General features: G+C 34.9%; 1 protein-coding gene across 9 annotated transcripts in view; it reads right to left on the reverse strand.

The window, feature by feature from the left end:
• The window catches only part of CFAP46 (cilia and flagella associated protein 46), a 72,050-nt gene that overhangs the window by 24,909 nt on the left and 31,283 nt on the right, over window positions 1–15,858 (reverse strand). For 8 of the 9 annotated variants that reach the window (XM_015633282.3, XM_015633283.3, XM_015633279.3 and 5 more), the window contains 14 exons: window positions 14,986–15,117; window positions 13,495–13,660; window positions 10,785–10,869; window positions 10,539–10,677; window positions 9,837–10,020; window positions 9,261–9,420; window positions 7,878–8,101; window positions 5,784–5,906; window positions 5,228–5,395; window positions 4,727–4,875; window positions 3,166–3,264; window positions 2,776–2,905; window positions 1,733–1,879; window positions 271–471 (listed from right to left, as the gene is read on the reverse strand). In XM_015633282.3, coding sequence (XP_015488768.1) covers window positions 271–471; window positions 1,733–1,879; window positions 2,776–2,905; window positions 3,166–3,264; window positions 4,727–4,875; window positions 5,228–5,395; window positions 5,784–5,906; window positions 7,878–8,101; window positions 9,261–9,420; window positions 9,837–10,020; window positions 10,539–10,677; window positions 10,785–10,869; window positions 13,495–13,660; window positions 14,986–15,117 — 2,107 coding nt within the window. The remainder of the gene's footprint in view (window positions 1–270; window positions 472–1,732; window positions 1,880–2,775; window positions 2,906–3,165; window positions 3,265–4,726; window positions 4,876–5,227; window positions 5,396–5,783; window positions 5,907–7,877; window positions 8,102–9,260; window positions 9,421–9,836; window positions 10,021–10,538; window positions 10,678–10,784; window positions 10,870–13,494; window positions 13,661–14,985; window positions 15,118–15,858) is intronic. The other variant, XM_015633281.3, reaches the window with a different exon arrangement.

The raw sequence follows: 15,858 nt of genomic DNA on the forward strand, positions 1-15,858 counted from the left end.
GATCATAACTGGTTTTATTCCAATAGAAGAATATACAGCTTATCATAAAAATATCCTAAATTTTTGTGGGTAGAATCTCATTCCTAGTGGCCTGCATCTGTTTGGAATCTGTAATTAATGTAATAAATGCTCAGAGAAAACAACATTAACTGCATTTTAACACTTAATTTTGCTTTTATTGAAATGTAAAGGCTGTAATATTTCACTGCGAGAAACCACTGCTGAAAAAAAACCCCAAACCACAACCTCCAAACCCAAGAATTTCTTTACCATGCTCTGTTTTCCTTCCCTGTCTTCCTCTAGAATTGCTTCTGTTAGACTAAGAGTACTGTTATACCAAAATTGTTCGTTTCCTCCCAGAAGCTGTGCTTTCTCAAGGAGTGCTTTAGCTTGTCCGTGGTTTTTTTCCAGGTTAGCCAACACAGCAAGTAAGTACAAGCACCTCGACACATCAGATAGGGCCCTCAGTTCCTAGAAAGAAAGAGAGGTGATCTATATACCAAAAATCCACTACTGCTATTCATATTTATGTCTGTCCATATTTTAGATTAACCTTACAGAAATAAAAAGTGAATGCTATTCCCCCAAGTATCTGCTGGATTTCTTAGTTACTCCTTATAGTATGTCTATTTCATATTTCTTTTTGTTCCTGTACCTTCTATCTCACCAGTTGAATAAGCTACTTTTCTGCTGTTATTTAGTTTATTTTAGAGCTGCTAGTGTTCGTCATCCTCTGATGAAGAAATGTGGTGATGAAAGATTTTCTTTGTGAACTCACAATGCTGCTTTACACTAGTTATAAGCTATATAACTAGTCCTGTGTAAGGGACAAATACTGTATAATATCTGTATACTAGCATCCTGACATATGGATACTATTGACGAATTACATAATTAAAATTACTGTCCTCCCTAATGTATTTTGAACTTTCCTCAATATACAATGCTTAATTAAAGCTTTATAAAGGAGCATGTATTATTCATGAATATCACTCAGGTATTACTATTCAAAGTATTCTTGATTATACTAAATTTACATAGGCAGTTTTCCTTACATGAAAAAAATTATTACAAAATAACAAGATATCAATTACATTTTTTAAAGGTTTTACTGCAATAATTATATTCTGGTAACTTTTATAATGAAGCACAGTGCTATAGTGAAAAATGTTAGATATAGGGAAAATATCTATAATGTATAATCCTTCATAATAATTAGATGATGCTGATCTGTTTGGTGGAACATATGGACACTTATTTCCAATCTGCTGGAATTCTAGGACATAATTTCAGTTTTATCAAAACATTGCAGGAAATCTATAATGAAGCTCAAAATGAAATAACCACACTTTCAAATGATCAAATTATTGAGAGGATAATAATTCTCTCTCTCTTTCTTTTCTGAACAAACTTTGAACATTTCCCACCCATTTAAACAAACAAGGTTGAAATATACCTATATCTTCCAAATCCACTGCAAAGCAGACAGAGATGTTGACACTTCAGAAATTTATTTAACCTTCCGACAGCTCCCATAAAGTTGGACTGAAAAGCCATATATTTAAATGTACATATTATATATGTTGAAACTTAATAAGAAATTGGTTTGGGGTGGTGGGAGAAGGCTCAGCTTAGTTTGATTATTATTATTCTGAAGAATAACTGCATCAAAATGAACATTTTCTCTACACACATTATTAGTGTTTCTTTTTCTATTTAATTTGTATTGTACCTGAGTTGCAGCATGGGCCTCTGAAAGCAGAAGCCTTGCTGGTTGATACAAGCCCAGCTGAATTAATACTTCAGCTTTTTCAATCCACAAGCGGGGGAAAGAAAGTGCATTCAGTCCTTTTCCTGTTACTGCATTTACTTCAAAACCCTGAAAAAATTAAAGAAGTATTACACCTTCATAAATTTCAAAACAAACTAGACAAGTTGTTATTAACTATGATATCCCCCCACACCTCAGCTGTATTTTCTAACTTCAAAATTTAACATTATATGACAAGAACAACAAGAAGTTTATGAGATTTGGACTTTATAATCCTCAAAAGGCATTGAACTAGTAAGTATATACAATTTATATTAACTGTATGACAGATTATCTACTTCAGAAATGCTGCTGTGCTGCTGTCATAAAGTTGATTTTTGGTAATAAGTAAAACTCAAAAAGGCATACTATTTACAAGAGCTAAAAGAGGTAACTTTAGAGGGATTAGTAATTAGAAAAACAAGGTATTATATGCAAAAATATGTAAAAAATATACAAAGTGAAAAATGGTGTGATGAGAATCCAGACAGCATTGCCATAAAGAGCGAAGTGGAGGCAAGCATCAAAGGCAATTATCTTCCTAAAGAAGAGACAGTAAAGACAGAACTGAAATATTCTCATGCCCTTTAAACAATATATAAGAGGAAGCAAAACATTACAAGCAAATGTAATGGAGAAAGAAGAGAAAAAAGACCAAGAGTGAATACAGTATCTTTTTTGCTTCTCAGTCTTTTTAATTTGTGTTAGTTCCCAAGTCCATTTGTAGGAAAGTAGTTTTACTTTGCATGAATAAAGACTCCAATCTTGTTCTTCCTGAATATAAATAATATGCCAGGCAAACCCAGCTCAGCTTCAGATGATTGCTAGTAGAATTTAGGTAGCATGCATTTATGATAATTTTTGTGTTCATGTATTTCTCAAATATTATCTAAAAACAAACTAGCAAGTGTATTTAAAAAAAGTGAAGAGTAATTTAGTATAGAAACTGAAGCAGTAATAAAAACCTTTTCACTTGACGTAAAGATAGTCTCATTCCTACTACCATGAAGATGAGCATTTTCAAAAGGTATTTTTCTTCCTTCTGTCTTCACATATACAGTTTTTTCTTTTTTCAGTGCAACCTCTTGCCTACACCTAAGTTACAAGAAAGAAAAAGTAAGCTCAAGTATATTTTAAATGGCATTTCATAACGAAGTATTAGTGTGTTAGGAATCTTTACCATACATTACCTTGTAGACAGACACTAACCAAACATACAGAGAATTTTAGGACACAGCTAATATACCAAAGCTGTGTTCTGAGATCGTGCTTTTTACTATTTTTGCCCAACAACATTTATTAACGGTAGGGAAAACAGCCCAAATAAATACCGCCTCAGCAGTGAAAATTCATACATTGCTTGTTCTAATTCACTGATGTACACTTCTCCAGCAGCTTTCTCATGATACAGAGACGCCTGACTCAGTTTTAAATCTGAGCATATCAGGGCAATTCTACAAATAAAAAGAAGAAATGTTTAAGAAACATTTAAGAAAAATCTGAATCCTTCATATGTTGCTTCATATAAGCACATTATAAATACATAGCACATATTCTACATTTGTCAATCCTACCTTCTTGTATCTTGATTAATACTGGCAATAATAAAGATTGTATATAAAAACAGGGGAAATTACCCATTGATAGAGGTCACAGAATCAAAGAATGGTTTGGGCTGGAAAGAATTTCTAGAGATATCTAAAGGTATGGGCAAGGGCAACTCTCACAAGACCAGGTTGCTCCAAACTCCATCCAATCTGACCTTGAACACTTCCAGGGATGGGACATCCACCAGTAGCCCCAGTCTTGTCCTGTATCAAACCTGTATCTCTCCAATTTAATGGCAAAAATTATATACTAAAAGTGTGAAAATATTTATATGTTCTCACTGTAGCATGCAACCACCACCCTCCTGCCCCTCAATGTGTATGTGCTAACCTACTTTTCTAAAAATAAAAAGTAATATACACATCTATCTAATCATATGTAGACATCAGGTCACAGATACATATAGAATACCATGAAATAAACACAAGCCTTGAGGAATCAAGAAAAGAAAAATTGTCTGGCAAATCTTGGCTGTAAATAATTTCCTACCAGAAAATCCCTTTTAGAATGGTAAGAAAGAAACTCAGTAATCAGTTGGCAGACAAACACATATATTTTTACACATGAATATCTATTCTGATCAGTGGGATCAATTTCGGGCATTTTCAGGATTTGTTATGTGGTGTTTCATGAACTACCAGAAAATAAGCAAACATTTATTGTTTATGACTGCTACTTATTAAGCAAACATTATTTAATACCTACCAAAAAAGCATGATAGAATGCTTTAACTAAAAGAGCAAGAATTTTCAATTGCATGCATATTAAACACTTTTCAATCAAAACATTTGGGGTTATCATCCATAAAAAATAACATAATTTTGGTAACAAAGACAAATCTCTCTAAAAATGCACTTACCAGGGCAACTGCTTTGTGCCCTTAAGGTGGAGAACATATTTTTGATACAAGTAGGTAATCTGCCTTTTGAATATTTAATAGATACTTTCATAGAAACTTTTTTTGACTTTACTTTTTTCAGTTAAATGACAATAAAACATTTCAAAAATTTTTCACATGAAAGTGGCCTGGCTTCATAATCTCATGTTTTCCATGAGAGAGACCATGTTTAGTAACAAAAAAACCTAGTGCCTTTAATTCCACAAACCTTTTCCAAAAAAATTCTATTAAAATGTATATAAAAAAGAAAGGAAAATAAATAAAAAGGAAAATAAATAAAAAGGAAAATAAATAAAAAGCCAATACAAAAAAAACAGTGAGCCGCAAAATTCTTAATATCCATTAAAATATTAATGGATGTACACTTTACTCAGTTTCTCTTTTATTTAAGAGAAATAAAGGATACAAACCGAAGGTGATAGAGATCAGACAGACTTCTACATTCCAGAACTTCACTAGCAATAACTTCAGCTAGCTGAAAGATTGGAAGAGTCAAGTGGGGGCAAAAAATTTTCTGTAGTTCCTTAGATAAAAGGTCCATAAAATACAAAGTGCAAGTCTGAAAAGAGATTTTTTTTAATTCAGTCAGTATAAACACAGTTTTGTAGAAAATAAATTTTAAATTAATGATTACATCTTCAGTTCCAAAATAAACCTCAAAAAAGACACAAAAAAACCTTTCTATCAGAAAGAGCCGCAAGGTACATAGAAAGCTGGTAAATGTCTAACTTCATTTCAGCATGCAGAGGACAGGCTAACACCTCTTCAAGTATTAATTAACACTACAATACAAAAGTATTTGGGACATCTGTCTGAAAATACACAGACAGAAAAACTACAATACAATCATTTTCTGGTACTGATTTTCTCCTAAATAGTAAATGCTGTAGAATTTTGAGGAGTACACTCACAGGTTTTGGGAAATTATCCCAGTTAATACCATAACAATTTGTTTTCTGTTTAAAAGTATCTCTGATTTCATTGGGACAGTCATACTGGGCCCATTCTTCCACATTTGCTGGTAAGGTATCAAATGATTCTTTCCCTTTAGGCTTCTCCTTTGCAACAGAAACTTCAACCTGTAATAAAAACAAGAACACTTACGAGATCAAATCAACAATCCTATTGGTATTAAATATTCAGCTGAAAAAATGGACACATTTGCTTAATATCCTTTGAAGTTTTGTAAGATCTGGGGTTTTTTTGGATCTCCAGACCGAGGGATTTACAGAACAGCAGTACCTCGACCAAGGCAACAAACAAAAGAAAAAGTATTTGTAAATCCATCATCTGTCAAGACTGTGTGGTCAAGAGTGAAGGTATGATCCACAGATTCACAGAGAAATTCTTCCCAGGTTATGAGAGTCAGTACAGAAAAGCATCTGAACTATTTACCAAATGAGCCCAGGGAAACATCTCTTAGAAAGAGAGGGCTGTTTTTTAATTCCACAGAAAAGTGGGTCTTACTTGTTTCTCTTTCTTTTTGTCCTTGTCTTTTTTAGCAGTTTTTGACAGCACTTTCTGAGGACTTGTAGGTTGTGAAGTCTGGGAGAATGCTTTTGTAATAATCCCTGATGCTGACAATGATACCTAAACAATCAAATAATTACAGTTAATTATTTTCAATTTGCAATATTAATAATAATAACAATAATCTCAGCAAGAAATAATTATTATCCACTGCAAGTCACTATCTACAGCTGTTAACAATTCTCACATACCATATTCTGCTTACATAATAGTTTTCTTCAGAAAAGTAACCATTTCAGAGAATTCTGGATGCTTGCATTTTTTGTACAAGCATTTAGGACGATCATGGCAATGCAATTAAGACAGCAGAACTGTCAAAAGGCAAGATCATCCCTGTGATAAATACTACTGCTAGCTTTTTTTTTTACTTATATGGTTGCAAATGCAATTCTTTTTTTTTCAAACCACAAGTCTAACAAGCTTCATTTTCTACAAGGGATTAATTTTCTTGGGAAGTAATCTGCAAGACAGCAGAGTCACTCTGTCCTTTCTCTGGGTTAGTCTTTTACAGTGCTACTACTGAATATTATGTAAAATCTCTGTACAAGCAAAAGCACAGATTCTGATCGTGCCTAAAATTAAAAAAAACCAACCCAAACAACAACAAACAAGGCCAAAACAAACAGACAAAAACCAACCAAGCAACAACAACAAAAAACCAAAAACAAAAGCCACATTAATTTGAGAAGACTAATACGTTTTGCTGGAGGAATCAAGAGTAGAATACAAAATATGAATCAAAAAATAATGCTGGATACTCCCAACAAATTTAAATTTCAAATTAAAGGTAACCCATATTGTAAAAAGTCAGAGGCAGCAGATTTTTTCAGAGAATGTTTTAAGATCTTCTACTGAGTTATTTATGGAGTCTTAACACTAAAGAGCCTGCTTTGAAGTAAGTGAATGTCTGCAGTCAAGGCTGCTTTGCTCTGTCAGCCAAACAAAATGTCCTATAGTATTTTAACTCCTTTAATGCCACATGGTAATTCCTTTTCTCACAATACTGTTCAGCTGTAAGTATGATGCTTAGAATTACTATCATTATCCTACAACTGGCACTGATAGTAGCATCAACCCTTTAATTTTTTGTTTAAATAGCTTATTCAAACAGTAGTACTCTCTTCAGGTAGTTTTCTCCCTAGTAAGACACATAGTAAAGTGTTGGATATTAAAAGTTATGCTTGTGTAAATCTGAAAATATCAATATTCAATTTTAATTTTGCTAATTCCTGCCTCACATCACATGTTAAACTGATTTCACAATGAATTCTTGCTCATAATTACCACAATTAAGTGGTAACAAATTGCAGGCTTTTACTTCTAATTGGAATAAAGTAATACACACACTATAGCTTACCAATCTAGTCAATAGGTCCCAAGTGAGACTGTTCCTGTAATGTTTGCTGAACTACTATTATCAAGTACATATTTATTCCCTTCAAATATTTACTTTACTTAACATATGATTGTTTTCCTATGATCATTGCTGTGATTCTGAATAGCCATTTCAGTTGGGCATATCTATGAGAAATTTGATTTGATTGATTTAAAATGGCTTATGAAAAAGTAATTAGAGAAATCGATCAGTGAACACTGCCAGCCTCCCCCAGTTCCTTTCAGTCACAGGACAGCCCTTTTGATTCAATTTCAGAAGGTCCACCTGAAATCACCATACTTCAGAACTGCCAGAAATGTCTTCAGTATGTGTTCTGCCACTACTGAGATTCCTTAACAAATTAGAAATAGAACATTTGAGAACCTATTGCACAAAACATATGAATGGACTCCAGAGAAACAAAGGCCCACTGCTTTTATCCTTAGTGTCCCTTCTCCATTTTCCTGAGAGAAACAATCTTCTTCTTTAATTCTTAAATCTGAGAAAATACACTAACTGCACCATAAAACAGGAAACCATAATGACAAAGTTAAACACAAAATGAATAGCTGCTACCATAATTACAGAAGGAAATGTAAAATATACTGGCCACATTATAGTAACACAACACAACAGATCTCACCATACGATCTCACCTGCCAGATACGGACAATACAGGCATATGCCATCAAACAGTGCTGCTGATGAAAAGAAGAACTGTGACCAAAAAATAAAGCCGTTAATGTCTGTGCTCTAAACAAAGCTTCCAGTTGTTTAATATTACTCAAATCTTCCAAATTAATTTGGGCCATGGCACCACTTGCTCCACTGTCCATCTTTGCATCTTCTGTAGGCAACAATTTTGGTATAGCATTGTTTCCTGTAAAAATGTACTTAAAAGTTAAAATTTCTGAAAATTCAATATTAAGGGGGAAAAAAGAAAAATGGAAATCTGTCTACTAAAGATGTTCAAATGATGCAATGCTACTTGCACCATATTTTTAATCAACAATGTAACAGTTCTGTATAATAAATTATGTAAACCTGATAGAGAAACAACATCCACAAAAGGCTGGACTAGATGATCTTCTGACATTCCTTCCAACCTGGGAAGTTTTATATCTGAACCTAATATCCCATATTATATTATTTGGGTTTCCATTAAGAGCTTTGCAAAAATTTTCTTGAAACTTAAGTGGTGTAAGGATAGTACTCAAAAACAAACACGTGAAACTGGGTGGAGGATCGTTACAGAACTAATACAAAACTTAAATGCCATAGGACTGTAAAAAAACCCAACAAAACCATTAATAGAAGAGTATGAACAGAATATTGCTACTAATCAACTGTGTGATAGTAGAGACACTGCATGTCTATCTTTCTTAATGAAACAAGAAGTACTTGTCTGATCCATGTAATCTATCCACACAAAAAAGAAGAGAGACCAAAGCAGATGTCCATTAATGCCACACAGGACAGTACGGTTCCAGAAATCAGATACTTTTTTTCCCAAATGGATACTGGGTATCCTATCAGAACAGATCACTGAGGTCATACCAGGTCAAGTGGTATTTGTGCAAAAGGAGCAAAGAATTTTTACAGTTACAGAGGTAGTTGAAGGCATACATCCCTTTGAAAGCCATTTTTGAAAAATTAATGCTAAGATTAAGCCAAGGAAAGGGTAATGGACTTAGGTACCCAAATCTTGGCACAGAAATTATTTCCTTCGGTTTCATCTGTCCCTCCATGAGAATTCACTTGAAACAAACTGTCCAGAACTTCTTTCTGGCAGCATCTCACAAATCAGGAATTCTTATGTCAGAGTGTATCTTACTGTACCAAAAGACTGTGGGTAAGTTTGCACAGCATAAAACAGAATTCACAGATAAACTGAGCTGTATTGAATAAATTACAGTAAACACACGAGAAAATACAGGCAAGCTTGTGCCATTCTTTCTGACAACTAAGCTGTACATTTTAAATTTCCCTTGTGTTTCCTCCTGAGAAATTCCTCTGAAGGAGAAACATCCATTACATACCTTCCTCTTGTGAGGATTGCATAGGGAATTTCATACGAAGTAGGAGATCTACTGCCCATTCCAGAGGTTTAATAGCATCATTGAGGGGAAACTGATTACAATATAAGCATTCAGCAAATTCCATCAGGTAATCAACTCTCTGCCATTCATCTTCTTGTTTCTATAACAGTAATAAAGGAGGAGCTAATTTGCATTTGTTTATGTAAACCATCAGAATGATATTCTAAAGTTTCATGTAGTCTTAACAAAAGCAAAAAATAATAATTTCACATCAAGCAGTTTTATTTGCATCACACAATCAGAATTTTGTTGAACAGAACGTAACAGAAAATTCCACCACCAGTTAAATCTTCATTTTATTAAAAACACTTGCTACTCTTTGACATTTTTGTTTGGCAGGACTCGACTAAAATTTTGCTGGATATAAAAATTCAACCATAGAGAGTATTCCTGCTGAAGAGTAATCTCAAAGTTATAAAAGGTATAAGTATATGGCCTCCCTACCCATTCAGGAACTTGCAGTCCTATGAATCACTTGAGAATCGTTCTATCAACAAACAGTAAGAGCTGACAAACCTGTAAAGCAATGATGGCATTTTGAAAACAGCTTAATTGTCCAACAATACTTCTGGAGACTGTTACCAGGTGTCGCCACATATGTGACAAATAATCTTCACTTTCATGACTGAGTTTCTGAATGGCCATCATGAAATTGCATCCTGATCCTGCCCTCACTGTAGCCATAAGTTTGAAAATCAGGCTAGAAAAAAGACCAAACAAATTACAAATTACTTGCATCTGTACCTGCAAAGTAACTTTCTCAGTAAAACACATATACTAGTTCATATCACTATAGTACAAAGATGAAAAGCTTATAAACTGGTATATAAGGGCACGAAACCAACTCAGATAAGATTACATAAACAGTACCCTAGAGAGTTTCCATTTAATGAAGATGGATTTGCAGTTAGGAAAACTAAAGTTTCTGCTATATAGCCATATTTCATGCATCTATTTGCTTGGGAAGTAAGATACTACTTGTACACAAGTTTTTTAAAAATTAATTTTACAATTATTGTTAGCAGATTAATGATAGGAAGAACTCCCTATGTGTGTCTTTTTCACAGAAAAGACACAAGAGTGTTTTGTGTTGTAAGGACGAGCTGCTCAAAAGTAATCATAATACTTTGCCAATGCAAAATAAAAAAATACTCACAAGTTTAATTACTTCTCAGGAACCAAAATGCTTATTTTAATTAAAAAAGCCAACCAACTTACAGTTTGTGTCTTGTCTGAGGCAAAACTTGAATAGCTTCATCCAGGATTTTTAGTGCTGTTTCCCAGTCAGCTTTATCAGCATAGATGTGGAATAATAGACCATATAAGGAGGTTCTTAATGTCAGATCTTCCTCAGCACCTTTCAAGTATATTCAAATGATATATTAATATTCTACAGAACTAGGATAATGATTACAAAATACTGGGGTTTCTTTCATTACCAGATCAACAGAAGGAAGAACATGCCTGGGAGAAAGCATCCAACTGATAACCCAATATTTTGAAAATCCTTTGTAATCCACTGATGCAAAGGACATGTATCTTTCTTTTCCTTAAAAAAACCAAAACAAACAAAAAACCAACAATAAAAAACCACAAAAACCAAAACATCTTTATCTTTCAGTTAACATGTATCTCTAAGTATATATATCAGAATTGCTTCCTGACCAGATGAAAGCCACAGGCATTTCTCCAGAGTGAGTCCTATAATACAAACCAAATTCAAAAATAACCAGACTTAGCAACATTCAATCACTTATACTCATGAAGTAACATGAAACCATGAAGTACTCTCAGGGAGTCACAGAGTAGCCGAGGTTGGCAGAGATCCTTCAGAGCTCTCTGCCTATGCCCCTGCCTAAAGCAGGTTCCACTCTTTACCTGTGAAAATTTGACTATCACAATTTTCACCCGAAGGTCAGAGACTTGCTGTTTCCCTCTCCTCCACAGCACAATTCAATGCATCTTCAAAGAGAAATTCACCACCTTGTTTCTCAAACAGATCAAACAGGTATATGACACACTAACCATTAAATACATGTAGGGTGATGCTAAGAAGTTAACTAAGCTATAGCCACAACTTTTGGGTAAGTATCACATTAGCATCATTAAAGATTTATCAGATTTGGTCTAATCAGCATTTACTTCTACATCCTTCTACAATGGAGTGGCTGTACCAATGGACAAGAACTATGGATGTCATTCATTCACATTTCTGTAAGGCCTTTGATATGGTGGCCCATAACCTTGGTGCTACTGAGTTGAACAGACAGAAGTTTGATGGATGGACTGTTAGATGGATAAGAGTTACAGATACTGGCTCAGTGTCCAAATGGCTCAATATCCAGTGGAAACCAGTAACAAGGGATATACCTCAAGAGATACCAATACCAATATTTTTCAGTATTTTCATTGCTGACATAGTCAAGGGGATTGAGTGCACTCCCAGCAATGCTGCTGATGACACCAAGGTGAGTGGTGTGGTTGACAAGAGGGAAGGAATGTCACCTAGTGGGATCTTGACAGGCTCAACCAGTGGGCCCAAGGCAACCTTGAGAAGTTCAACAAGATCAAGAGCAAAGTCCTCCACCTGTGTCAGGGCAAACCCCAGTATCAGTGCAGCCTGGGGGACAAAACGAGAGCAATCCTGTGGTGAAGGATTTGGGAGTAGTGGTAGATGAAAATCTGGACGTCTGCCAGTAGATCCTTCTCCAGATGTAACTGCATTTAAAAGTTGACTAATTATCCTGGTCAAGGATCACTGGATACCAGTTCCTGCCTCTTACAATGGTTACTACAGTGTGTATCTATTTTTAAAACTCAGTAACTCCAGAAATAATCAAATATAGAGCACTCTGTTAATGGGAACTTTTTTCCTAACTACTACCAGAAGTTACTCCTAATTCATAAGAATTAATAACATTTGCAGACATAAAAATACCTATGCTACCTATAACTTTAAATTTGCATTATCTACATATAATTGCTTTTTAATGCCACTTATTAAGGATTCACTCTGAAATTATGCTGTGGTGGAGAGTTAACTATATACACATCATGAAGTGTTCCTTTTTATTGGTTTTAAATATACCTCTACTAATAACAAACTTCATGACTGTGTCCATGGGCAATTACTGTTATGTACCTAAACACTGTCAATGTTCCAATAAACTTACAATTATCACTGTGCTTCCAAGTACATATTGTACTCATCAGTTCCTATACACTCAAAATAAGCAGAGCAGTCTCTGATTATTTGTGATTTGCACATGGCTTGACAAGAAATCAAAATAAAGATTTCTATTCTTTACTATCCCATTTGATGATCTGAGATGCAGACTCGTATTTGTACCAATAAGCTTGGATGCAAGAGTCATCAACAATCCCCTCAAGTGCTCATTGAAATTGTTCCCATGGAATGTACAGAAAAACCCACAGCAGCTTCATTGACATGTAAATCAAATCTAGAAAGAGAAATGGATAAGTTCCATGGAGTTTTGAAGTAAGAAAAGTTGTAACTATGAAAGGAAGTTTCAGTGTGCAGAAGACATTCCACCTGGTGAGATGTCTTATATGACACACATCACCTGGATACTGCTTCAAGGGGATGACTTCTTTTTCATTATACATGCTGCTTATAATCCACAAGTATTTAATTTTATCACAAACTCCCAGCAGAGTCTAAATTTTAAATCCCTCCTACTGCCAAAGTCCTAAACAGTTTGTTAAAAACCTGAAGATAGGCAAAGTAAAACTTTCCTTCTGCAGGTAGAAGAAATTTGAGTCTGCAGGTGGGAGAAACCTTAACTTAATAACATTTTTTTGAGTTAGTGTTTTAGGATCTGTTGTCATATTTTCCAATCTATTATCATAATTGCCAGAAGTGTCTTTTTTTCTGGATTTGCTAAAAATTCTTTTTTGTAAGCTTCATGAAGGGAAACACAACAGTGAAAGTCAGACAGGAAATCATTTCAAAGAAAACTGTTATAAGTCTGACAATTGCTCAAAACCAAAAGAAGCACCAAAAGGAATATAAGAGTATGTGACTGCAGGTAAGAAACCAGAAATGTGTTTATGACAAATAAGTCACTTTTGCCTCTTAGGAAAGGTATCTTGAAGTTTCTTTACCATCAGCACCAATCACTAAAAACAAGCAATACCTATTAGAAACTCTTACCTGTTTGTTTTTAGATTCTGCTTTAACTATATTCTTAAGAACTATTTCAGTAGGTTCTTTAAACTGTTCTCTGTCATGTGGTGAGCCTAGCAAAGGTAAGCATGCATTCCAAAAGTGCCTAGCTGCAAACATTACAAGGGAATAATTTCCAGCTTCACCTGCATACCTGAAGAAAGAGAAGTAGAACTTAATATGGAAAACCAACCACACTTCAGCTATACTAAAGAATTGTACTTCTAGGAACATTTGCATTTAGCTGATCTGAGGACTTAGCATAGGAGCGCCATAAAGAAGCCATTTTCCATTTTTATATACCAAACAAATTCACACACTCAGCAGAACTAGGAATAAATAAGTAGCATATTAATGACTTTACTGTATTTCTGCATAATCTTAGCTCAAGAGAATTCATTAAAAAAATAACAGAAACTTCCTCAAGATGTTCTCATTGGAATAATATACTTCTTTTGGCTTCCTATTATGTTAATTTCTCATTCTAAAAAACATTAAAAAAATAAAACACAATCATTATTACCATACTGTGGATTTTGCTTAGTACAGTACCACTGTAACACAAGAATATGCCCCAAATGCCTCTAGCTGCATTCAAATTGCTTTGAGCATATTTCATGCAAATGATACTTTGAATTAATAAAAGTTAATTGTCCTCCAGATTGTGACACAACACAGTATTCATCTGCATGATAAGCAGCTTGGCATTTTAGTGAAAAATTTTAGATTGGTATAATGTAATCACAAATTGAACAGTTTTAAAAACTGTAAAGTACTGTTTTAAAAAAAGCAGTTTTTTGAAACTGTCAGTCTGATCATCCTTTAGACAGCACTCTTTAGATCACATTTATACTGCTGCATCCAGTTCTAGGCCACCCAATACATGCCAGACACAGAGAAACCACAAGGAGCTCAGTGAAGGGCCGCTGAGATCATCCAGGGACTGGGCTGTCCTTGCCTTGAGAAGAGGGCTAATTGGAGAGGTGGCTTTGGGACACCTAACAAGGAGAAGTTTCTCAATAACCTAATGAAGTCATTGAGAAGCAACAGTCAGGCTCTTCCTAGTGAATGGCAGGACAAGCAAGAACAGGCATAAATTAAAATGAGAAAGGTTGAGGAATGTCCCGCATGAGTACAGCCCACAGTGGAGCAGGTTACTCACAGAGGCTGTGTGTCTCAATTCCTTGAGGTTTACACAGCCAGACTGGATAAAGCCCTGGGCTGGCTCTGCTTTGAGCAGGAGTCTGAACTAGATCCCTTCTGAGGATGGGATGATTCTATGACACTACAAGGTCAGCTATGTGGAAAGCAGTTGATAAATTTACTAAAGCACAAAAAAAATCTATCAAATCCTTTGTCAAACATTTCAACTCACAACTATGTTGACTTTCATCAGTCTTGGGAGAAAGTATTATCCCCAAAACTGTAATTAAGTTTTAGATCTGTTTTATATTAGTTTTGTCTCAACATAAAACATACCTGGCACTCTGAACAAAGGTTTTTGATGCTGCTACACGCAGATGTTTTCTTCCAGACAAATTTTCCATTATGCTCTTCCCTTGTATACAGGCTGTAGTGCTTAACATTTCTTGTCTCACACTGTTACCAAGCCTGCATAAAGGCAAATACTTCAAAAAGTACTAAGTCTTACTGGCTAAGATCATATCAACTCCTATTAATGATGTATTCAAGGTGCTACTGTGTACATGTCCCTTGCTTTGGAAATTACAAATCCTTCCATTGAGTTTTCTTTTAAAATTAGAAAATGATTCAAAAAGTGAATATTTTGTGAAAAGGTAGACTAAAATATCTTTTTTCACACCTCTAATGAAAATAGCTGTGAAATCAGATTTTAAAAAACTATTACCTATCTTTAGCAAGGAAACAACATAGATTGCTAATTTTCTCCCTATTTTTCATTATTGTACATCAAAAAGAATATTAGGCCAAAGTCGAACTTATACACCAAGAAATTAAAAACAGAAATCAGGAAAACCAGACAATTTTTGATACTTTCTTTTGGGATTTGTCTGATAAAGTATGCCCAGGGCTTTGGAGAAATCAATATGAATCCTACTCCACTACATGTAGAAGAAAACAATGTAGATTTCAGTTCCAGAGTTAATCAGTTAAAATTAATACACGAATAAATTTATATTATCCGTTAACACCATTAGTTAATAGCAACTTATTAAGAAAATAATAGCTGCAGCTTGCAGGAGTTTTCAGCGCCTCTGCCACCGGCCCGTCCTGCCCCGCCTGCAGCCACGGCAGGCGGCCACCAGAGGGCGCCGCTGTCACAGCCCCGCCGGAGCGGCGCTCCCGAGCCCCGCGGGCTGCGCCTCGGAAAGG

This window comes from Parus major, chromosome 6 (genome assembly GCF_001522545.3).
Source record: "Parus major isolate Abel chromosome 6, Parus_major1.1, whole genome shotgun sequence".
Lineage (NCBI taxonomy): Eukaryota > Metazoa > Chordata > Aves > Passeriformes > Paridae > Parus > Parus major.